Below are 24541 nucleotides of genomic sequence, written 5' to 3' on the forward strand. Positions count from 1 at the left end.
ATAGTGCAGACCCAAGTGGACAAGTCATGGAATTTGGTCCATTTCAAAGAATTACTCAAAATATATAATTTTTATAATTGTAAATTTAAAATTGTAATTTGGGAAAAATAGCAATAACATTGTTAGTTCTTCTAGATCAGCAATGTCAACACGTTATTTGGAAGATAAAGGGCGGATGGCAGACAACGTGGCGGTATGAATGAAAGCACCACATTGAAAAAACTATAATTAAACACTTCTATCACAGTGTTCATCCACATAAAAGAGCAGTGCAAATTCCTGAAGTTAAATCTGAAAAGTAGCAATTCTCCACATGTGCAGGTCAAGATCCTGCTGCTTCCAAAGAGTGACCTCAGTCGAGCGCATGCATCTGCTGTCATGCGTCTGCTTTCCTGGTCCCCTCCACGGAGGAGAGCGGTGGAAAAAACATGTTGAACTCAGAGATACAGGGGGGCTGCAGGGGACAAGGGTTGAGGTGGGGGGACTGGTTTTGTGAGCTCCCTTTTGTCAAGAGGAGGGGAAAGGGGCGTGTCCCCAGCTCACAGCTTAATTACCTCAACCAACAATGAGGATCTCACTGCTAATGGCAGGAGGAGAGAGGGAGGTTGAGTCACTGAGAAACCGATTCTATTTGAGCGCGGCGGAGCAGTTACTTCTAAACTCTGACTCATTACTCCGCTACAAAATGTTTAAGACCTTTGGTGCAGATGAATAAACTACAGAGAAGATAGACTGAGTGTTACTGCAGACTGACTGGACAATTAAGGATCACAGTACTTTTTAACGGGACACTGACTCTGACTGTCAGCAGGTGATGGAAATAATATCAAGTTCAGCCACCAACAAAGAAGAGTGAAATGACTAGTGAAGACTTTCAGTCCCACTTGCCGATGAGGCAGGGCATTTGAGGACACGTGGTCGACACAAGCGGAGGTGAGTGCAAACCTAATTTAATCTGACGTGTTCATTTCATGTGCAACACTCTGAATAATAATTGACCTGTGTGCCCACTGAACTGTTTCTCCTCAAGTGCCTGAGACTCTGCCTCTCACATCAGTTATGCTAAAATGCCTCCTCAAATCAGGTGCATGATGTTCAAGCGGACACAGAAAGGCTGGAAATATAGCGAGACTGAATGACCTGGTCAGATTAAGATCTTAAATGTTTCATTAATTCATTTATTTGTTAGATTTAGCACTAATATTTCACTATTCTTTGGTATTGTATTAATTTGTAGCAGAATCGAAACGGTTGATATGACCATGAATGACAAATTTTCAAATGCAAAAGGATTAGATATATTATTGTCTACACGCGAAAATCTACAGTCAACAAGAATATTGGGACAAGTAAACAACAAAACACACACACAACACAACACATCAAAATAATTAGCAAACGCAGCAGGAGATTCGGGAGTTATGCATTTATCAGCAGTATAGATGTATGTGTGGGGATGATATTTTGCTACATGAACATGATGGAACCCAATGTTTTAATCAATGCTGTTTTCATTAACTGAACACACAAAGGAACAAAGGATAAGATTCTAACCAAATACAGAAACTTCTCCTGTTATATTAGCAACCTCACTAAGATTTGGTCACAGTGAGGTCTTTCTAATACAGTGCTTCCTCAAACCTCACCCGCGCCAAAATCTGCTGAGTGAGAAGAGACGAGTGTCTCTCTTAGACAGCGGTTTCAAGAACCTGTTCAGTCCATTTGCAACGAAGACGACTCTGGGCCACCAGCAACTGTTCCCCCTGTGGTGTGTATTTGTGCGTGAACTCTTGAACGAAAGCCAGAAACAGACAGAGATAAAAATAAGAGTGAGTGGGGCACGTCTAGTGTGACAAACTGATTTATCACCTTTGTCCTGCAAAGCGTCTGAAAAAGGGTCATGTTTGTTTTCTGTGCAGTCGTGAAGGTGTCTGCTGGCACCTACACGACGTCTGCCTGACAGATGGTCATGTGTGTGTCTGGACCAACTTTACGGGTTCATGCTGCATTTTCCACCGACACCCTCTTACAGCAAAGTGGGTAGCCTGTTAGGTCCCTTTCAGAGTTGTGTCAAACTAACACAAAAAAATGATGCCTGTAATGGTTTCATATACTTATTATAGAGAACACTCCCAAACGGAGAGTTATGCAACATTAATAATCTTAATAATAATAACCTGATAACTTTGATTAAAACAACAAAACCTTTAAAAATGTATATTAATTGTGTGAAAACAATTTAAGATCACATGCATGGCTGAAAGACAGTGTCGGATATGTTCAAAAGAGTGACTTGATTTAAAGTATTAAGTATTGTTCCAAGTATCAAGACAAACTTAAGAGTCTCCTGTTCTTCCAAAACTATGCTAGTACCAACAGTTGGGTGCCGATGCAATTTACACATTAGTTGAAAACAATGTTTTCTACAAGGGTTGTAGAACCAACACAATGATTGACAACCGAAAAAGCATTTTTCTACATTTAGATATTACAAATGAATTGCTTGGTGCCATTTAATATTGGGGGGGGGGGGGGGGGGGGGGGGGGGGGGGGGGCGTATAGAAAAGCCAAGTCTGAAAAAAAAAGCTTCATTTCAGTACAGCTGGGCTATAAAACATTACGACCAACTGCTTTTTACCACTCTACAGGTCCACAGTCACTCAGTAGAAGAAAGCTGACTTTCTTCGATTCCAATACGACAAAGCAGAGTAGTTCAAGTTCAAGTTTCCTGTTCTGTTTCCATACTCACACCTTTATAAATTCACCACTTCTCAACCTCAGAAACAGATCTTTGAAACCAGCAGCTCTGTCTGCAGCCAGCAGACCTCTTAAGGGCAACACAAGTGGCGTTAGCTATTCACTTGAACACCTGTGCCAGGTCCTTTCAACGCAAATTCCACAGCCTCAGGTCCTCTATCCAAGTCATAGCTTCCTCCCAGAATCAATGTAGTCTTACAGCTCTTGGATCTGTTTGTTAACCTCAAAAACAGATACCAGGAATTTTACTGGTTGGCTTTAGGTTTTCAATAACAAACCAATAGCCCTGGCCAACACTTTAGTGTGTCATGCATGCATGTACAGATGAAGACCCAAGAACAATCTGGTAATTTGCATTCCAAAATGACGTGAGGAAAGAAATGGATGGAAAAAAAATGCACTATAAACCAAGACTAAACAAGGCCTTTATTCAACCAGCGATAAAAATCACATACAGCCCACAACATTGTTTGAAAATATCCCACGAATGTGTAGTGCACTCGTGGGATATTTGTAGTCCCATTATGCACAGCAACATCTGACATTCTGGCAGAAATGAATGTTATTTAAAGCCAATAATCCACTTTTTTCTTACACAACAACGCTATATAATGTGGGGGCAAATGAAAGTGGTGGCAATGTGATGGAAACAGTAATAACTACTTACTGTCGCAAATCAAGTCACTCTCATGCAAACAAATGATAAGTTAAAAAAAAAATGTCAGTCTCACTTCTGAAAACAACTTTCCAAATTACATCATGTTTTGTTTTTTTTTATGGTGAAAAAATATTTGTACTTGAATTACGACTGCTCCTCATTTGCGTCAGTGTTTCACTGAGTTGGACTCCAAACGTTGATGAGATAATCTTCCAGAATTTTCAAGTAATACACCATTTTCTTTTCAATGAAATGACTGAGCCGTGGGTGAACTGATTACTGACTTCATGCAAGAATCATGACGTTAACTAGACTTGACATTCAATGAGGAAACCCAAACAATGATCGATGCAGTTAAGAAGAACAGAATTCATGTGTACAGCTGTTTGATTGAGTTTAGTGTACTGATAAAGTCAGGTTACGTAATCCAGCACAGCACACGCACAACCACTGGGTGAAACAGTGGAAGTTCTGTGAGTAGAACAGAGCCTTCACAACTGTTGGCAACAGCACCGCTGCACTACATCATTGCTCAGAGCATAAAACCAAAAGCATTGTCATGTATACTTTGACTGATAAGTTCAGGCACAAACCTAAATGTCAATAATGATCGAAAAGCTTCCTATGTTACACAGAAGTCACGCATACATTTTGGTGCAAGTCATTTTGTACTAGCAACTTGTGTGGAGATTTGCCTCAGCAATCCAACACATTTTACAAAAGGAACACAGCTACCAGTAAAAATGGGCTTCACGTTTCTTGGGGTGCTTTAGTGTGGTCGAGAGTACATGTGAGAAACAGATAAAGCCACCAGAATTAGAAGTTTGAAATCTGGAGCAAAAAAGTTTATATTGAGAGTGAGCAGTCAAATCTTATAAAAAGAGGCCCATTGTAAGGAAAAAATGCACAACTCATAAAGTCATTGATTTGGAAACTTTTAAACCAGCAAAGCTTTGTCTCTTCATTTCAATTTCACTGTCGCTCACAACATTTACGATGACTTAACCCAACGACTTCTCTTTACTTAACTATTCAAACACAAACATATAAAATGATACGAAACCTTGATTGAAAAGTCGGTGCTCGCCATTTTAGAAAAAGTCAGTCCACCCTGATCTTTCATCAAAAATTGTTCAAAAAAGCAACGGCTAAAACAGCATTTCCCTGTGGTCAGTCAGACAGAAACTTCAAAAACAAACCAAAACAAGTTCTCTGAAACGTCACAAGAATTTTTTGGGTGACGATTTCATTCTGGTGGAAGCAAAACGTTACTGGTGCTGATATACCATGAAGTTATTTCTCCATCTGCTCACACCATCTTGGCTCTTATGAAGTTTGAATGAGGTTCTTCAACTTCCATTTCAAGACATCACATGAGATTTAAAGTTGACATCATTTGTGGCTCACCCACATTTCTGAGCAGACAATCTATTACATGTGTGGACTTTAAATATGCCATACTTGTATATATAAAGAGTAATTGCTCACATGATCACTTTTACCATCAACAACATTTATCTCACAACTTTTGTTGTGACAGAAAACTCAAGTTGCCAGCAACATGTCAATTTGTATGCTGCCACGTGGATGAAGTCAGTGACGGAGTGATGCTGCGGGTGAAAGAACTTGTTCACAAGTGGGAACACCCTTCTCCAACAAGAAAAGCCAACAATGATACTATCAGGGGCAGATTTTTCAACATTCTGTGGTGTTTTAGAACATTCCATCACCATGATGGCTTTTCTTAACACCACAAAGAAATATTATCACACAACAGGTTTCCATACAAGCTAGCTTTGGATATAGCAGGAATCTCAGACCGACCATGACGGACATATGAGTTATGATCCTGTAATCTCTGGATGAGCAGACTGCTTTAAAAATCAAATACATGTCTTTGATAACAAATTCAGATTTGCTAAATAACTAAAGTCTCTTGCCCAAAGGTTATAGGAAAATAAGCTTTAGTTTGTTTTGATGTATTTTCTTTTGCAGGTCTCATCAATGTTTCATATTCCTTTTCAATAGCAAACAGGGGGTGGGGGGAAGAGGTGGTCTTGAATGATATTAACGCTTTGTTGCTACATTCATAGTTGGTGTTGGTTCAACAGAAAACCCCCTGTGAGACCATGGTGTGTAACCATGGCAACCACAGAAACCACAACAAGGGGAGCAATGTGGGAGATGATTTTACTGGCATTTGGGATCCCAGATTTGCAAATCGGGGATGAAAAACATGAAAAATAGGTCAGATGAAGAACGTGCACAGTAAAAGATCCGACTGCACATGCTTGCGTCACAAGTGGACTCCTTAAATTCTTCATTTGTACGACCGACAGAGAAGGGGATTTGTTTCACCATGCAACTAAATACATGTATCTCACTTTCCACTTCTTCCTTTGAGACTCACATGAATTCCGTTGCTCTCTGTTCCAGAACTTCTGTGTTTGTGGTGCAACACAATTGTACCATGCTTCTCCCTGTCGTTGTGGTGCCGCTGCTATTGCTGCTGCTATCTGGACCAGATTCCTCACTCCAGGGGGACACTCAGGAAATTGGGAATAGTGAGGAGTCACTGGCACGTGGGTTTACCTACTCCACTCGTCAAAAGCGCGCGGTGCTTGACCACAGCGCCTCCCAGACGGACAAATGTTCCTACACCTTCATTGTTCCTCAGCAGAAGAATACTGGGGCCATCTGCGTGAACTCCAAAGACCCGGACTCTGTGCTGGAGAACAGGGTGAACAAACAGGAGCTGGAGCTTCTGAACATAGAGCTGCAGAAGCAGAGGAAGCAGATCGAAGCTCTGCAGCAGTTGGTGGAAGTGGACGGGGGTATAATCAATGAGGTCAAGCTACTGCGTAAAGAGAGCCGCAACATGAACTCCAGGGTCACGCAGCTATATATGCAGCTCTTGCACGAGATTATTCGCAAACGGGACAATGCTCTGGAAGTGTCACAGATGGAGACCCGAGTGCTCAACCAGACAAACGAGATGGCAAAGCTCACGGCACGCTACCGTGACCTAGAACACAAATACCAACACCTGTCAGGGATTGCTAGCAACCAAAGTGCTTTACTGGTGCAGCTGGAGGAGCGATGCAAGAGAGGTGGACTCCCCACATTTCCAGCTAGCACGGCGCAAGACAAGGTCCGACCGGCAGTCCGATCACAGCCTCCAGCCGTCGCACCACCTCCCCTAGCTAGACCTGCATTGTCTCCTGGAGGGTACAGACCTTTCCACCCACCCACATACAATCGCAACATCAATAAACCAATGACAAATGAGATCCAGAATGATCAGAACATAAAAGCATTGCCACCTCCGCTGCCCACAATGCCCAGTGCCACATACAGCTTCACCAATGAACCCTCAGGTGAGACCTTTCAAATACCTATACCGGCAACATAGGATAGCCTTTCTGTAATCGACATTTATTGCTTCCAGCTAAAATCAATTATGCATTTACACTAGACATGGAATCCTTGCAAAAGTTGCACAGGTGTAGGAAAGTACATTCATGAAGTTCGGACTTCAAGGGAATGACAATAGGGACTTTACGTTGCATTTCCTACATTGACATCCGCTGTCTCTTGGACCTTCAGGTCCTTTTAAAGACTGTCTGGAGGCTCTGGAGGCAGGGTACACCAACAGTGGCATGTACCTACTGAAACCAGAAAACAGCAACAGTCTCATGCAGGCCTGGTGTGACCAGAGACACGACCCCGGTGGCTGGACCGTCATTCAAAGGAGACAGGACGGTTCCGTTAACTTCTTCAGGAACTGGGACACATATAAGGTAAAAATTGGTGATTCTGAACCGTCCTCCTTTTTGAGGGTGTGTATCTAGAGGGGTGTACCCCGCCTCTCAGCAGGTAAACTGGTGCAGACCCCTGTGAACCTGGAGTGCTCAGAGTATGTGGCAGACAAATAATTGTACTGCAATAATTAGGGATTGGACTTGGTAAAAAAAAATAAAAAATAAAAAAATACAAAACGATAAAAAAAATAAATAAATAAAAAAAAAAAAATCACACTCGCATTTTTATACTTGACACCAGGGTGATCATTCAACTACAACATCAGGGTGGAAGTGCTTCAGTGACAAGAAATCCGTCAACATTTTTTAGGTTTCTATCCTGAAGTTTCAATTTCCGTCCATCAGACCAATCTCACATAGTCTCATGGATCATGGATGTTTTGTTTATGCCATCACGTTGTACAGTGCAGTGCACATGAAGGTAGAGCACTGTAAACCTGATCAGTCCTGTGCATGAACATTTATACAATATTAATCTGTGTTATCTGGGTGTATTTTTGTGCAATAAATTGAAATTAATCTCATAAAGTCCCTACCATAGAACTAACAGCTAGTCTTTTCATCACTGTCTAAGTAAATATCAGAACTGAAGTTCACAACTGCAACAAAATTACAGCTGAGATCAGTGTTTCAATTTCCACTGATCTAAGTCGAAGCAGGGATCCAAAAACGTCATCAGCAGTCGTTGATCATCAGTTGTTGCGTAAACACGGGTGCAAAAGTGGGAGTGTGTTGTCACTATTCAGTATCAAAACATGAAAAGAACATCCAATATGAGCTCAAGTGGAAGTCCTTTCAGCAGGAGCTCAAGCCAACGACTCCTAAACTCACCTCATGTCAATGAGACAATGTAGCATCTTGAGCCAGAACTCAGCCTTGATGTAATCCATATGCAGTTAAACAAATCCAGATTGTAGCATTACCCAACTGTGGATATTTCCACTCTCTGAACTAATTATGTCCAGATCACAACAAAACCTGCCAAATGTATTTAAATTATATTTCCTTCTTTTACTTGACATTGAGAAGTTAGTAATTTCCACACATGGCTTGTTGGTTTGACAGTCTCTGCTTGTTACATCAGTGTGTTGCTTCACAAATTCCTGGAAAACACCGCTACTTTATAGTTTAGATTACAAGTGAAAAGGCCAAACGAAAGTTATATAACAACTTAATCAGCTGACACTTTAAAATTCATTATGCTCCTCTGTAACAAGCCTTCACCAAGGGTCCAGAGCTCACTGTCATCACCTAAACATGATTTCCACTGGAAGAACCACAACATCCAAATTCCAGCATGGCTTTCAGCCCAAGCGACTATAGGGAGGAACTCAATGCACGACAATATAATTTAACTAAATAGATTGACTGAAGCTTATAAATTTCATTTCCAAAATGTTTCACATTTCTGGCACTTAACTTGACTTCACTGAGCGAAGTCCAGAGGGAACAGAAAGCTGCTGCTTGTTGTTGGCGGGCCCACTCCTACTTATGTTCCGACATAGCTGTTTTATTTAGATAGCCATGAATTGATGTACCAGAGTAGTTTACTAATATAGTGGACATCCTTTTCCAATGAATGTAACCATTGAGCAATAGTTTACCATCTGTCAAATTTGCACTACCCATCCAAAATTACTCACATAAACAAAGAAGACACCTGAACAACTTTCCACAATCTCGACTTTCTAAAGAGGTCCATGTGAGGTTTACAAGTGACATCATTGTCCATGTTTTACCAGCCAGTACACATTGTATCACAAATCACACACACGCCTTCACCATTCGAGCCTTTTGCTCCACCAACCATCAAGTCTTCAAGTTTTCACGAGACATAAACAATCTGCTTGCTTTCTCCTGTTTGTTCTTCTACAGCAAGGGTTTGGAAACATTGACAGTGAATACTGGTTAGGCCTGGAAAACATCTACTGGCTGACCAACCAGGGAACCTACAAGCTGCTGGTGACTTTGGAAGACTGGTCTGGACGCAAGACTTTCGCGGAGTATGCCAGCTTTCGAGTCGAGCCCGAATCAGACTTCTACAGGATGCGGGTGGGCCGGTATCATGGAAATGCGGGAGATTCTTTAACTTGGCACAATGGCAAGCAGTTCACAACACTGGATAGAGACCATGATGCCTATGCAGGTCAGTATAACCACTTGGAGAGACATTTAAAAAAAGGGGATCACCAGAGCAGTGGGACACAATGGCCAAAACATGAATCATTGAGTTCTATCTCCATCTTTCTCCAGGTAACTGTGCCCACTACCAGAAGGGAGGATGGTGGTACAACGCCTGCGCTCACTCGAACCTCAACGGTGTGTGGTATCGAGGCGGGCACTATCGCAGCCGATATCAAGACGGGGTCTACTGGGCCGAGTTCAGGGGAGGAGCTTACTCATTGAAGAAAGTGACAATGATGATCCGTCCCAACGCAAACAATCTCCATTGATATGATTCAAAGAAAAACTGAAGTCACAGGACATTTTTTTGCTTGATTCTCTACAGCGCACACCAGATGTTTGTTTTTTTCTCCCCAAATATACCATTTCCGACAATTAACACTGCGCTCAGTGGCAGATTGATCTGTTCTTGTGAAATGTAATATACAACGGTTGTAAACTAGTAATAACATCTAAAGTTAATATGTATAACACATGTAAAGATATTTGTATATAAAGGGATATTTGACCCAACATTAATGACTGTTTTTTTTCATGATAACAAAGAAGAGACGCTGTATGGGACCAATGTTTGTTAAAAATGTATTTAAATAAAGTTGAACCAAAGGGGTTGATTCATAATACCTCAACGATCATTCTCTCAGTGCAGACCCTTGTGCAACAGAACACTTTTGTGTAAACTCATTTCTTACAGTCATGACACCAATACCAGCGAGCAAATACTTTTCTTTCAGTTTGTAATAAGGTGCTCTGTGTATATTTGATGTTTCATCCAGATTATGTGTATGTCATTAATCCAAAAATAAAGTGTTCTTCAATTCACCTTCACCGTTGTCCAGTAATTAGAAAGTGAAGTTTTAAAACAATCTAAACTCACTGAAAATAATAATGTAGTTAGGTCAATCAATTTTAGCTCAAGTTGGAGATAAAACAAAAATTTTGTAAAACAAAGAAGAGCAGCTGATGGTGATACACAAAATCATCATAACTCCAACATTGTATTTATGCAGAAAGATTCATATGAAACTGGCTTGGGTAAGAGAAAAATATAGGAAGGCTATGTCAATCTATCTGTCTGTATCTTTAAAGGCTTTTAGCTAGGAGGGCGCAAAACATGAAAAAATGGACGCCCAGTTTTTCACAGCAGGACGTCCTACAGTAAATGTCCGATTATTACAGCCTGCAAAATGTCCTACTCGTAGTGTCATCACATTGGTTTCCATGAAAGCGGGGTTATATGACTGAAATTGGTCGATTCTCAACCCTTCTGCGGCTGTAGCTTGGACATTTTTTAAATAAAAGAGTGAAACATACTTGCCCACAAAACAGAATAACAGCTGTATAGAACTTACCAAGGTATGGAATACATGGCGCCATTTTTAGAGAGCGAATGTACTCTCTCATGCGGGTGTAGTTCTCTTCTTTGGATGTTAGATAGTTTAGTTTCTCAAATGTGGCTTTGTCCTTTCGGCTGATGAGCTGAAAGAAAATGAATTTTTCATGATTGATGTATGAAATTAGTAGAATTTTAGGTATTTTGAAAAGATTTCCATATTACAGGTATATTTATTATATTATTATATTTACAGAGCAAAGGGAAAATGAGAGAACAAGCCTGCGAACACATCAACATAATAGAAAGTTTATCCTAACTAAAAGGTAAAATAATATTGAGGGATAGAAGCTGAAAAAAAGGAGACAAATGAATGAGCTATCAGTGACAAAAATGTGAATTTAGCCGACGTTGGCCCATGTGGGCTGGAAGGTGGGGTAGAGAGTATGTCTGAAACAATCTCCTTTGGCAAATCATCAACATGTTGTAATGACTCACAAATTCCTCATTGTGAGATCAGTCCTACATGTAAACTTTCTGGTTTTGCAGAAAAAATATTCCATCAAATTCCTTCATTTAACTGGAAGAAATGTCTCACACATGAGAATATAAGCAATACAAAGTAGGCAAAATGTGGATTAAAAGCAGATTTCCAGAGCTTTATAGAGCTGAAGGGAGATGCAAATGTGATAAACAAATTTTATATTAGATGATATAGATATTAGATGGACAAGACCAGGAGACTGGTTCAAGCTACATATGATTTTCACACAAACGTGTCATAGTGATGAACTGGTCAAGATGTTGACCCATTATAGTGGAGTCGAAAAAAGGATGAAACCACATTCGACATGTCAATATTTTCATGTTTTCAAGAGGCCTGTTCTTTTGTGCCAAAAGCTCACCGCCCAGGTTTTGCTGAGCCTGAAGATGGGGGCGCTTTGCAGGGCTGACACCACGGACACCAGAGAGTGAAGATTGTTCAACTCCAACAGTTTCTGAAAACAAATAGAGAAATGTGTTTGTTGTTGAAGGACAAAGGCCATATTTCACAAGACCATCATTTATCATCTGGAGTAAAGCAGAGAAATGAAAATGAAATTAGCACGTTCAATAAAAAAAAAAAAACTTGACAATTACATTGGAAAGCCATTGGTCACTAGACAGGTTGCGTTCTTCATCATGCGTAACAGCAGAACTACTCGTCTGTCGACTGACAAATCGACAGGATGCTGATTTTGGACAGTAGCTATTCATAATGATGATCAAGAGGAATGTAGAACTCAACACCGTAGCTCGCTCTACTGGCCAAATATACATGAAATCATTCAAGCTTTAGTTAATCATTCATTTCAGCATTAGAGAAGCCTTAAAGTCGTATTCTCATCATGGCTGTTTACATGCACATTAAACAAAATGAATTTATAGACATCTTACACTTTTATAATGTTACAGAAGTTACATTACTTTCAGAAATCAAAACTCACCTTTGCTATTTTGACAAAATGACTTAATATCTCTGCTCTGATCTTCAGTGTCTGTGCAGTTAAGATCTCTCTCACCAGCCAAAAGCTGACCTGAACCATGAAAAGACACAAAGCCATTAGAATGAGACAGGTATATGTTTGGTTAGGAAACTCTTGAGAAATCAAAGAAATGCAGAATTACTTAAGCATCCTTTCCTAACATTAGCCTTTGATAAAGCTTGGCCCAAAACTGCAAAAGCACCTGTTGGTAAGATTTAGATGTCATCCATTTGGTTTTAAGATAAACAAACAGTAGAATAACCTTCTAACTAGAAAACACTTAATAGAGTAGTTGGTCAGAGAAAACTGGACTCATTTAAAGTAAGCATTTCACATGGGCAAAAGTGTCTAAACTAATGCAAAAGTATTTGAATTACCTGGTTGAACCTGCGAGTGAAAGCGACCACATTGGGAGCCAAACTATGCTTCTCTTTTCCATTCCACCCACAGCTGGCCAGCTCCTGTTCATCACAACATTAAATTACAAAAAAAGACAGTCTCCCCAAAGCATTTACAATCTGGAAAATCAATAGTCATTATTTTTCAACCTTGATCACAGTAACTCACACACAAACAAAAATAGCCCTCTCCTTCCTCTCATTTATCTGGGGTCAGACAGCAGGAACGCTCACAGACATGTTATGTAAGATTGGTCTGACATCTACCTCAATAGCTTCCAGTCAAAATTGGATATTTATTTCACTTTATTCAATATTCTATATGAACCTTACATTTTCCTAAGGCATCCTGTCAGCCCACACTGGTGAGCTGATCCTTTCGAGACAAAAACATGCCTGCAGCGTTTTACTGCACACACCTTTCTTTATTACGTGTGGGATCGGAACATATTGCAAGTTAAAAAAAATAAAGCATCTGCTAGCTGTATTGTAAGCCTAAATACGAACGGGTGCAGTCAAGACTCCTACACAACAAAGCCGAACGACAGAGACAGCTAAAGAAAACATCTCCCAGCATTTCAAACGGAGAATTTCACTCGATATGATTCTAATGGTAGACACTAGGAAAGTTCAGTGCAGGGAACGCAGCATCAGCTAGCAATTAATGTCTCTTCAATCCCTACATGGTTGTCTGTGGTGAAAGTGAAGTGACAAGTCCACCCTCCAGGCAGAACAGTGAGAGGAATTTCATTGACTATCTGAGGCTGCCCAGAGTTTCCAGCCAAAGCTGTGACCACAGAGGCCATTTAGGGTTCACCTGAGTTAAAACAGCTGTGAAGGTCTCAAGATGATGAGCAAAGAAATTCATTTGCCATCATCCAGTGAAAAAGATTACATCTTACAGCACATTTAACGTACTTAAATTAAGCTATCAAGGGTAAGTATTTCAGACTCCACAAAATATGCTAGTCATGCATTGCACTTACTTACAACCTCCAAGAACCACTTGTTTTAATTTTGAATCAATGGACCCCAACACATACTGATATGATTATTCATGGGCATTGTTAAGACCTACAAGTCCTCCATCGAAGATCATGTAAAGAAAAGCCATTTAGTTAGGAATGGTCACCTGGCCATTTAATAAATCATAAATAAATCATAAATGCATGCAACCTTTTACTATGTAAGACCATTAAAATGTATATTATTATAACAATGTATATTATTACATAGGACAACCAAACATTACCTCTGGCTGTATCGCTTTGAAGACAGGAGCGTCCATCAGAGTGATTTGGCTCTGGAATGTAAACAAAAAAAACCCCAAAAGAAAACAATTAGCATTTAGTTCAATACAACCTTTCATTTTCTACCATGGGGCTCACCAACTTTTTTGCAACTGCAAGCTAATCCTAGGGCACTGCGTGGCCCAAACCAAGTATTAACATAATATAGTTATGATGGATAATAATAATTACACTCCTCTAATATTTATGATTCTTCACAGTAATTACCGATGGTGAAACAAGAAAGGAAACACAAAATCAAACACGATAAGCCCACAGGCATCATATGGGCGACTCCCGGTTCTTCCACTTATTCCCCTTGTGGAGGTGCCAGCTTCAAGCAGCGAAAAGCAAACAACCATTCACACACAGTCATTCCAACAGAGAATTCAATACTCAATCAATACACTATCATATAGATCACAGTGTACATATTGTACATAGCCCCCAGACTCAGTCATAAAATGCATAATTTTAGTCAGATTAGCGCAGTCAACAACAGAACGTACAATATTTTCAAACATGACATCTGCTCGTTTTTGGCAATAACCAGAGTCATATAAAAATGACACTGTTAAGTGGCAACCCTAATTGCCAAATTTGGAAACTGTCTGCGAGTCAAGACCTATTATGTTGGTGATGAAACCACTAGGCCAGTCAACAAACAGTGGAGAGATGGTTTATGAAACCACGGTTTCTTGTCAGTCAGTCAATAGTGATAATGTGTGTTTATTTCACTCATCATTGTTTTGATGTCAAATATTTGAAAACTTTAACCACGAGCATACTGCATCTTCTGGCAGAATATAAAGGCTTTTAAGTGGAATTGGCTTAGGTCAACTAGTTGCAGCACACATCACTACCGCTATATTTGGATGTAAAAACTGAGAGGAGGAGGAGAGCAGAATAATGATTTGTTTAAATGCATATCTATGTCGATCAGAGTCATGGAGATAGTTCACTGACTTGCCATTTTACGTTTGCTCTGGAACTTCATCATCATCGTTCACTGAAATCCTTGAGCTAATAACAGTAGGTCAAGACCAAAAGCAGCAAAAACAGAACCAGGTTCACAAACACAACTTTGTCTGGATGGGTTTCCTGTAAATATTTGCAGAGATATTTGGCTTACAAATGAAAGCAAAACCCTCAGACAGACAACTTCTTGATTACACCTACAGCGTGTTTCTGGACAGCTTGAGGGCGATATGTGAAGATACCAAGATAACAGTTGCAGCGCTTACGCAAGAGCTGGCAACATCAATTTTGAAGTCCTTAGATCGTTCCTGAGACAACGGCCAAATGTGAATGCAGCCTGAAAGCTGAATGAGGTAGTTAATTATTAATGCAATTTATGAATCTGTGGGGGCCTGCCAGAAAACAAATCAGATTTGTGGCCACAAGATGATGAAAGAAATCCCAATTGAGTAATTTAACAGTTTTACTTGTCATAGTGAGGATGTCTGACCCGTGACACAAATATGACATCTTCATCTACATTTTCATTGAATTTTCAGTGATATCTACTAAAGTGCATTTTTATTCAAAGAAATAAATGAAGGAATAACGGCCTCACAGCAAACTCCTCCGGAGTGACTTTCAGCACATCAAAGATGACGGCATCATAACTCTTGGCGTAGTCCACACAGGAGCCATCCAGAGAATCAGAGCTGCTGCTCACCTGGAAAAGAATTACAAAGTGTAATCATGAGGGGTTAAAATATATCACAGGGATCAACTGCAGAAATGTGATCAATTCACTTCTGTTTCCCTTAACCCACAGAGCACACAATGATAGTAGCAGGACTACAGGTGGAGAAGCCACAGCTGTGCTCCAATTATCCACCAAGCTCTATATAACATTATTCCTTTAGCAGATATGAAAACAGTTGTATTACAAAATGAACTCAACAACTGGAGCTGCATGATATAATTTGCAAGTTGAAACTTCACCTTAAAACACAGAGCAGCCATTGAAAAATGAATTCAACAACTGGAGCTGTATGATATAATTTGCAAGTTCAAACTTCACCTTAAAGCACAGAGCAGCCATTGAACCATATGTCTAAAAGACCTGTTTGCTTGAAGAGTGAAGAAAACTTTTTATCTCTGCTGTTACGTAATAATGCTCTGTTTGTTTATGCATCTGTTCAACTGTTTGTAAATGGAATAACTGCAAAACGGGCAACCACATTTCAAACACACTTCAGTTGGTTGTGGAGACTTGGATGTGGTTTGCTTTAGGCAGTGTTCAAAATATTTGTCTGGATTTACGGATGTTGTATATCTCTGAATCACCGATATAAACTTTCATCCAACTGGAGCGATGACATGGGGATCTATCAATGTTTTCATGGACGGTTACCCCACAGTTACCAGTTGCATGGCCTCCTCGGTCGCTGCATGTGTTGCTGGTGTTACACAGCGCTACAGCCACCTGCTGTACAATTGTGTTTAATGTAACAAACGCCTGCAATTTCATTGATCTGATATTATGAATTTGTTTACATTAGCCGCATGTTCAGAACATTGCCATATTTGTATTCATGATTAATTGTTCTCGATCCAGGACCTTGTTTTCAAATACTGTTCAGAAATAATGTTACATTTTAATGCTGGTACAGAGAATCACTGACCTTTCAATGGCATAGACTGCACCGCTGTTCTTGCGGCTTATCGACCAGTTCCGCTTATGTACGTACAAATCCATTTCCTTCATAATTTTTTTTTGAGTAAGTGGCTGGGTGAATGGTAGTGATAGGCTTGACAGAGTTATGCACTATTCAGTCCCAGGGCCTTTCTAGTTTCAACTTCAACCATTTGACTTTTAATGGAAAAAGCCATCGTCATCTGGAACACGGATTACGAAACTCCTGCGGCTTGTACATGTGTGCACAAGAAACCAACGCGCAAACAGAACATTCGCTGACTGGGAAACAGCTCAGCAGTATCTAACCACTGTATACCACAACAGTCGACAGGTTAAAAATAGAATAGAGAAATAGTGAATCACCGGATTATCACAGTCAATCAAAACTCCCACCAGTCAAAACAAATGCTTATGGAATGCACCCAACGTCAGATTAGGATAATACAGATACAAAGCATCAGATGTTTCGCCTGGCTTTAATAAACCTGATCTGGTTTGCCTTGAGTCAGGCATTTGAAAATCAACATCCACACATGGGAATTTAATTTTATCTATGCCTAACTAAACTATTTTTTTCCTCAATCATAAACAAAAAGAAAAAAGGGAGACCAATGTGGACTGTCCTCGGGGGCATCTCTGGTGTGCATCTACCAGACTGCGGAATGCACTGCATCTTTGTTGATGCAGACCACGATTGAAGCCAGGCACAACTTTTTTGCAGCAACTGGCGGCAGTCAGAAGTAGAGTCAACCATTGCCTGTCAATACCATCAAGTGGGATCACAGAAATTGCAAGCTGCTTACCTCTGAGGTGACTGAATTGATGCTGGTGCCATCCGAGAGCCCGTTCCTGCGATACATGCTCACAGAGGGGCGGCGCAATCGTCACGGCGACACAGGCCTCTAGCTTGGTGATGCACATAACTTATCCATGCCTGCCGACAGAAGAGAAACTTGTTTGATTAACTGAGTAATAAGACCACAGGAGTTCACTACCACATCGGATTAAGGGGGGAAAAAAGTCAATTAAATCATCCAATCCCACAACCGAAATTGCAGTCCTCCCAATAGTGATAGACAAGTGACAATAGACTCTCCTTTGCAAACAGGGTGAGAACCTCAGTTATCCCTATATGTCTAGAAGTAGAACTGCAACTCATCATTGAGAAAAGCCAGCCAGGGTGAGGGAGAAAATACTACAAAAACAACTGCTTTTCACAAAATCTTACAATTGCAACACGATGTTTCATAGTTTCATTCATTTCATTCTTCGAGTGCCAGACAAAAGAACCTAAAGGAGACTAGATAAATAGCATCTATCCATCACTTTCTCCTGCTGAATCCCTTTTGGATTGGCAGGGCCTGGAGCGCATTAACAATTCAGGGCTAGAGGACCAGGGCACACTGAAGAGGTGGCCAGCCTGTTACAGACTACAAAATACATTCAATTTATTGATTTTGATTCTAAGGGCCAGTCAACAATAGTCACGGCAAAACATGAGGAGTTACAGAAGCATGACCAATGACTCTGATTCAGGAGTTTGGTGGCTCTTATAATCACATTGCATTACTAATCACCTGTTTTAAACAGTATTGAAGAAAGAAGAGCAGGAAATCACCATCATTTAATTCAGTAAACGAATGAAGATGAAGAAATGTTCCAAAATATATGGTGTCAGATGCAATTCAGGTGCCAGCCCCTCTGTAAAGAATGCATGCTTCTTTGTTACTTGACCATAACACGACTTCGGTTCCACCTTGTTGTCGTTGTGGAATTGCATAAATCTCAATTTAAACTGTATTAAACACACGCTAAACGAACGTACGGAAGGCGTTGAAGTGATCACTATCTATTATGTCTGTGTTGTACTGCTGACATCTAGTGGCTCTTCCAAGAGGCTCTGCAGCACCGACTCAAATTTGGTTTAACCTTTGAGAGTCCAACTGTTTACTGACTTCTGGTCATGTCATGGTAATAGCATAATCAGGGTGAAACAAGAAAACCTCATCTATATGAAAAGATGGTAGAGTTTGACTGTCACTCTGTGACACAGTGAAAACAAAAAAGGAATTTAAAACATCACAATCTTTGTACAGGCACTTTCAAAGGTGATGTTTTCATCTCAAAAGCTTCTCACCATACCCTCAATTTCAGCAGTGAAGACATGTTTCAGAAAATGGGGTCACGCAATCTCCACTGAAGAATAGATTATCAAATATTAAGTAACACTGGGAGGAGGGCAAAGTGATCGTTGCCAACATGACAGTAACATGTCAGCAGTTCAGTTAGTCTTCCGCATAATGAGACATACTGCGGTGATTGGATCCTGATCCATGTGAACAATTCCAACACCTTTCCATCTACATTGGATTGCTGTATTTTTTCTGGAAAAAGTTAAGTAATTTTAGACTTTTAGACTTTAGACTCAAGTTTGTGAGGGAACAATTTGATGATACATTGTAAATGTCAAACGAGAACAACAAAAAAAACTCAACATGCAGTTACTTTTTAGCAACAAGGTTTTCTTCTGTTTGTTCTTTTATTTGCGTGTCGCTTTTCTGTTGCAGAAACATAAAAAACTACAAATTGAGATCTAGTTGTCTGTGACCCTGAGAGCCATACACATGAAATGAAGGCTGAAAAAATGTTGCTTTACAGATAAATGTTTGACTCAAAAGTACTAGATCCAGGTAGTGTAAAAACCCAACGCCGGTGGACCATGGTCTTATCTTGATATGAGATTACACAAGTAAATGACTCATCTTCCTCAGGCGTGAACCACAAACAACTGCTAACTTTGACCCACAGAAAAGATTTCAAAAAGGTGGTGGTGGTTGTTCTTTCTTTTTAGTGGCAGTGGAAGGTCTTTCTTCCACAAATATGGACAGATATTTAAATACTGCACTTATCTCTTCACAAAACCAGTACTATGTCCAATGAAGTCGAAGGATTGTTGGCATAGTTTGAGAGAAAATTAGCCCCAAAAATTGAACGATTGGTGTATTTTTAAAAAAGTGTGTTTTTAAGCATTGAAAATGATGATCTGATTGAATAGAATATTTAATATCACTTCTGCATTGGAATGTGGTCAGAATATCAATTCTACTTGATATTCTGACCACATACATGTTGGAGGTTTCTGTAAGCTGGGCACAATTAGAAAAGGAGGAGGTTCCTTTCGGAGAGTATTAGCCAACATAATCACACTTGTATCTAGAGATACAAATTTCTTCACTACAGGATAAGAAAGTTTTCCACTTTCAGTTCATGGAAAATAGCAGGTCTTAAATAAATAGAGGAAAGAGGATAAATGGGGATCAACAACTGAGCCTCCATTTGTTCCAATCAAAACTGCAGCTCAGCTTGGAGTTGGAACAGTATCTGTGCAGGGTCCTGACTAATGTAGAGTGAACAGATGGAGGCTCCATCTTGTTCCCTCGGGTGGATTTGTTACTCAAGTCCACTGGCTGATGATTCCACTGAAGCCAATACAGTTAACAACCAGAAGCACATTCGGGATGCGGCATGATTTCTTGCTCCATGAGTAAAAGCTATGCAGCTTTTGCTGGCAGGCACACAAGAATGCTCGAGTTCTGATCATTCATAACCTAGTTCTCATCTAAAAACAGCCAAAATGCGCTTTTAACCAGTGATTATGAAGTTTTAATTGAGAAATAGGCTTGCAGTAGTTAAAGAAAGAAAGCGCATTTTAACACCAAAATACACCTCTCCAGTTCTGCACAGCTCAACAGATCTTCTCTACTCCAATACTCTTGAGGGGTTTCCTGTCAACCATGATATACATCAAACCTGCCTGAAACCTGGAGCGATACCAAGTTCACACTTAAAATGTCACAGTGAATTTCTTCTGACAGAACTTTTAGCAAACTTTCCCAGATTTCTCTGTGGGATACGTGAAGAATAAATTCCTTGTTGAGAGAATATCTATACATGACAAACTCTTCAGACAGCTGCCGACATTGTTTGCATTCTATGTAAAAAAAAATATTACGTGTGAAGACTGAATTATTTAAAATGGCACTTTAAATGTGTTTTACCATAAGTCATGCAGGGTACGTTCAAATGTCAATGCTGAACTTGAAGGAAATTTAGCTTTTTTTCCCAAATATCATCTGAAAGGATTCATAGTTTTTATTTCCTGCAGACAAGACATGTAAAAATACAGTTTATATTTTGTTTGGGAAGTGTTTTTTTCGAAGAGGGCACTAGATCAGTATCAATTATTTCCGTTTTTGTTTTTCGTTCATTTTGTGCAGCAAGCCATCTCAACACTTCTTTCACAGCCCATGTTGGGTGAGGTGTCATTAGCAGTTTTCACCACATGGAGTAATGTACGCATCAGTATCCATGGTGATCAATTTGTGGGTGTTGGGATCTTCCCTTCCCTACCATGTCCTGATGATGATCCTGATACTATGAAGATCCTGGGCCATGGACTGAGACTACTCATCTCAAAGAGCGACTGATGTCCTTTCTTCATGTGGACATAAAATCGTATATTTATATTTTTGTTGTTTATGTAGCATGTTAAGTTTAAAAAAAACAAAACAAAACAAAAAAAAAAAAAATCGCTTGGGATTAATGAAGATTATCAGATTCTGATTTCGATTCTGATCCTGTTAGAACCACATGCTGTGTCTGTGAGAAGAATTCCTCTGAAAATAATTTGTTTTCATCATCATTTCAAAACATCTGAGCACCTAAATTCAGTGAGACGGTGAAACAGGAGATTTGTGTAACCACCAACAAATCTGAAGCTTGGTATCATCATCCGTGATGAACTTAACTAAAGACGTTGTTCAATTGTTTATTTTTATTCATTTAAGACACCATGTGATTTCCACACGCACCTTAACCATTAGCATTGTCATCCAAACTACTCCTAATCCTCTCTGTCACACATGTTTGAGTTTGGTGTACTTGCACTCATCTCCATCAACACTTATGAAAGCTGTATTTATCATTTATTAAAAGACCTTAGAAGTAAGTAGTGACCAGGACAGGACAGAAATTTGCAACACATTCGGTGGTCCTGTTATGACAAAGTACCATTAATATACGTTTCACATAAAGCAAAAAGTGCATAAAAACCTGATGAAGAATTAATTTAAAAAAATGGCCACACAGAATGACATGCACACTGGGCCATATATCAATTTACAACTACATACAAATGTGAGAATGGATTTTTTTATATAATCTACTGTGTCTGAATATGGTTGGTGGCTCTATTTGTAAACTTGAAAGGGATCCTTCAAATTCCTTCAATTAAAGTTTTAGGTGAACACAAGATGGTTTCAGTTTAACTCAAAACATACTGAACATCGTTGCGTGATTTCAAAGAGAACTCCTTCATACATAGAGCATTTGCAAAGTTAAAACCATAAAAACCAACCATATACCATATAAAAACAAATAGATTTTGTTTTCATTAGCTACTTTTACCTTCATGAAAGATTTGATCACAGTGCAAGTCAGTCGAGCTTAACTGGATCTTCAGTGCACCAAGCTTGATTGATGCAGGGTTTTGTTTTTTGGTTTCATCTTCCATGGCGCATTAGTGTCTACCAATGCCACTTAGTATTCTACTTGAAGTACTGCAGAGCTGAGGCATAAATTTGAGCACAGTCAAAACAAACGTTGCAGCAGGAAAGCTCTGGGGATGAAGAAGAGGATCCATCACTAGCATGAAATTTCGTGCAGGGCTTTATCAAGGCTTTCCATTTTGTATCTTCCTCCCTACCGTTGAAGGTACTTTTTAACAATGGTTGAGCGTGTTGGGTCAGATTGACCGAAAATACATAGATGGGTTGATAACCTTGAATTATTCTACAGACCATGTCCTCCCTCTATTGAGTTATGCTTGTTTGTAACAGCTGAATCTACAATTTATTACACCTCTATCAACTTTCATCATCGACTTAAATTGCAGTACAGTTATGGTAAAAAGTAAATAAATCACATTGTTGCCTTTCGTTTTTAACGGAACTCAAGAATAGGACAGGTGAGATCTGACCTAGACAGAGAGGTAAATGAGCCCAACATGTCAACATATCAGTCTAATCTCACTATCACTTTTGAAATGGATATTGTTTGGAGCACACTTGTGGTGAAATGTTGGGCTAAACACTCTAACCCATACTATGCATTTGCTTATAATAAATTGTAGATTACCACTTCTGTTGCATGACCGATCCACATCGTGACCCCCCAGGTGGGAGGGTCATGTTTCCAGCCTCATATGAGCTATAACCGGCCCTGCGCAGCGCACAAACATGAATCGATAGCTGAGATTGTCGATGAGAAGGCACGGCACGATGACCGTGTAAACACTGCAGCCATGTCCGCATGTCTCGGTCGTAGGGTTCCGTTGCAGAATTCAGTCACGACAGGCGGTTATATGCGCCCGGTCAGGCCCGGCTGCAGCTGCCGATGTCAGCTCGGACTCTTCTCTACCGAGCAGCTCCCCCTAGATAAGGCAACCAGTTAGCTGCTTACCTTTCCTCCGGCCACAACCCCGCGCTGCAGCTGCACTTGCATTCATCCAACGACAAATCCGGTCCAATTTGAAGAGAGTCCAGCCACGGAGGTTCATCAAACCAGAGCGGTGTTTTCCCACTAACGTCCACGGGGGTTAGTCCTCTTTTAAGCCGAACATGAAGCCAAGGTCGCAACGCTTGGTCTGTGGAAGACACAAACTGCGCAGGATTCATTAGACGAATTCATATAAGCGGGTCCGAGTCGTCCCACACCGTCTCGGGACTTCAGAAAAGAAACGCGAATGAATAAATACCGACAGCAGGAAGTGACAGGTAGACTCGGTGATGTTGATTGACAAGTGCATTTCCCAATGACAGGGGGTGATTTCCATAAAAAAGCCCGCCTCCGAGAGTAGCCAGCCAATCACAGTGCAACTAGAGGCTCGCGTCCTTCAGACGCAGGTGCACAGATGATGCCTTTGAGTGCAGTCAGGAAAATGAAATAGTTTCTCCTTGACGCGGTCTGAAAGATTCCTCGGATTCAAAAGAGATGACTGGACCAAAACAGAAACTTACGAACTTAACCAACATTGCAAGGCGAGTTTTGTTATCTTGTGTTATCTTATAATTGCTCATTAAACTAGATCAAAAACTGTACAAGCACCAAGGAACAAAGTCTGCAGTTAAAGTAGTGAAAGCAAAAGAGAAACTCCCATGATCATTAAAATGTGGCCAGATATTATCATCATATTGCCAGATGATGATAAAGTTGTCAGCTTTTCAAACACAAAACACATTTCACGTTCAGACCAGTGATAATTTTCTTCCCTCAAACTGAAATCCGTAAAAACTAAATAAGAACTGTGTATGTATAACAACTTTAACTACTTGTAACTTGTGTCATAAATGGTAATGTTTCAATTGTTTTCAGTCTAGATGCTTTGGAGTTGAGCCTGCACTAGTATTTTGGTGCATCAAGTCTGGAACATGCTCCTTAACCTTGCTGACCTGTCCAGGGATGATCTGGCCCTCGCTTTTGTAGCAGTCATTAGCGACACGGCTCAGCTCTTGTAATCCACAGCCACCTGCGTTGCTTTCTCTGCGGCTGCAGCTGTAATCCGACTCTTAAAAAAACAGTTATTCCCAGTGTGCTTCTTTAATACCACACTTGATTAACATGAGGGCCATCAAGACTTGTTTTCAGTCTGAAACGCTATGATGTGATTTATGCCGTCTCTGTGGTAAATACTGTAAGAAGACTGAGCTCAAGCTCCGTTGTCATCTAGAGGTCACTTACCTTCAATTATTAATCGCTACTAACAAATATACAAAAAAAGAAATATGTCTATATAGCAAATGCGAGACAAACTGAACCTAAGAATGCCAACTGCTCCTTCATATCATTTCACAAACGAAAAGGACAAA

The 24541-nt window shown here is 40.1% G+C and overlaps 2 protein-coding genes across 3 annotated transcripts in view; one reads left to right on the plus strand and one right to left on the minus strand.

Annotated features, from left to right (window-relative positions):
- The window catches only part of LOC128762665 (ras-specific guanine nucleotide-releasing factor RalGPS1-like), a 51252-nt gene extending 27797 nt beyond the window's left edge, over positions 1 to 23455 (minus strand). Inside the window, exons 1-8 of the mRNA XM_053871085.1 lie at positions 23136 to 23455; positions 17420 to 17550; positions 15543 to 15647; positions 13930 to 13980; positions 12657 to 12740; positions 12241 to 12330; positions 11659 to 11751; positions 10773 to 10899 (exon numbers count right to left, since the gene is read on the minus strand). Coding sequence (XP_053727060.1) covers positions 10773 to 10899; positions 11659 to 11751; positions 12241 to 12330; positions 12657 to 12740; positions 13930 to 13980; positions 15543 to 15647; positions 17420 to 17476 — 607 coding nt within the window. The 5' untranslated portion in view covers positions 17477 to 17550; positions 23136 to 23455. The remainder of the gene's footprint in view (positions 1 to 10772; positions 10900 to 11658; positions 11752 to 12240; positions 12331 to 12656; positions 12741 to 13929; positions 13981 to 15542; positions 15648 to 17419; positions 17551 to 23135) is intronic.
- LOC128762675 (angiopoietin-related protein 2-like) lies at positions 598 to 10185 on the plus strand. Of its 2 annotated transcripts, XM_053871107.1 has the most exons (5): positions 598 to 933; positions 5852 to 6792; positions 7022 to 7215; positions 9112 to 9382; positions 9490 to 10185. In XM_053871107.1, the coding sequence occupies exons 2-5, from the start codon at positions 5886 to 5888 to the stop codon at positions 9687 to 9689; spliced, it is 1572 nt and encodes a 523-aa protein (XP_053727082.1). In that variant the 5' UTR covers positions 598 to 933; positions 5852 to 5885; the 3' UTR covers positions 9690 to 10185. The 2 variants fall into 2 exon arrangements, with proteins under 2 accessions (XP_053727082.1, XP_053727073.1); XM_053871098.1 differs by lacking the exon at positions 598 to 933 and having other exon boundaries at positions 5786 to 6792.
- Positions 23456 to 24541: the final 1086 nt, after the last annotated feature.

The sequence above is a fragment of the Synchiropus splendidus genome, chromosome 1 (genome assembly GCF_027744825.2).
Source record: "Synchiropus splendidus isolate RoL2022-P1 chromosome 1, RoL_Sspl_1.0, whole genome shotgun sequence".
In the NCBI taxonomy this organism is placed as follows: Eukaryota; Metazoa; Chordata; class Actinopteri; order Syngnathiformes; family Callionymidae; genus Synchiropus; species Synchiropus splendidus.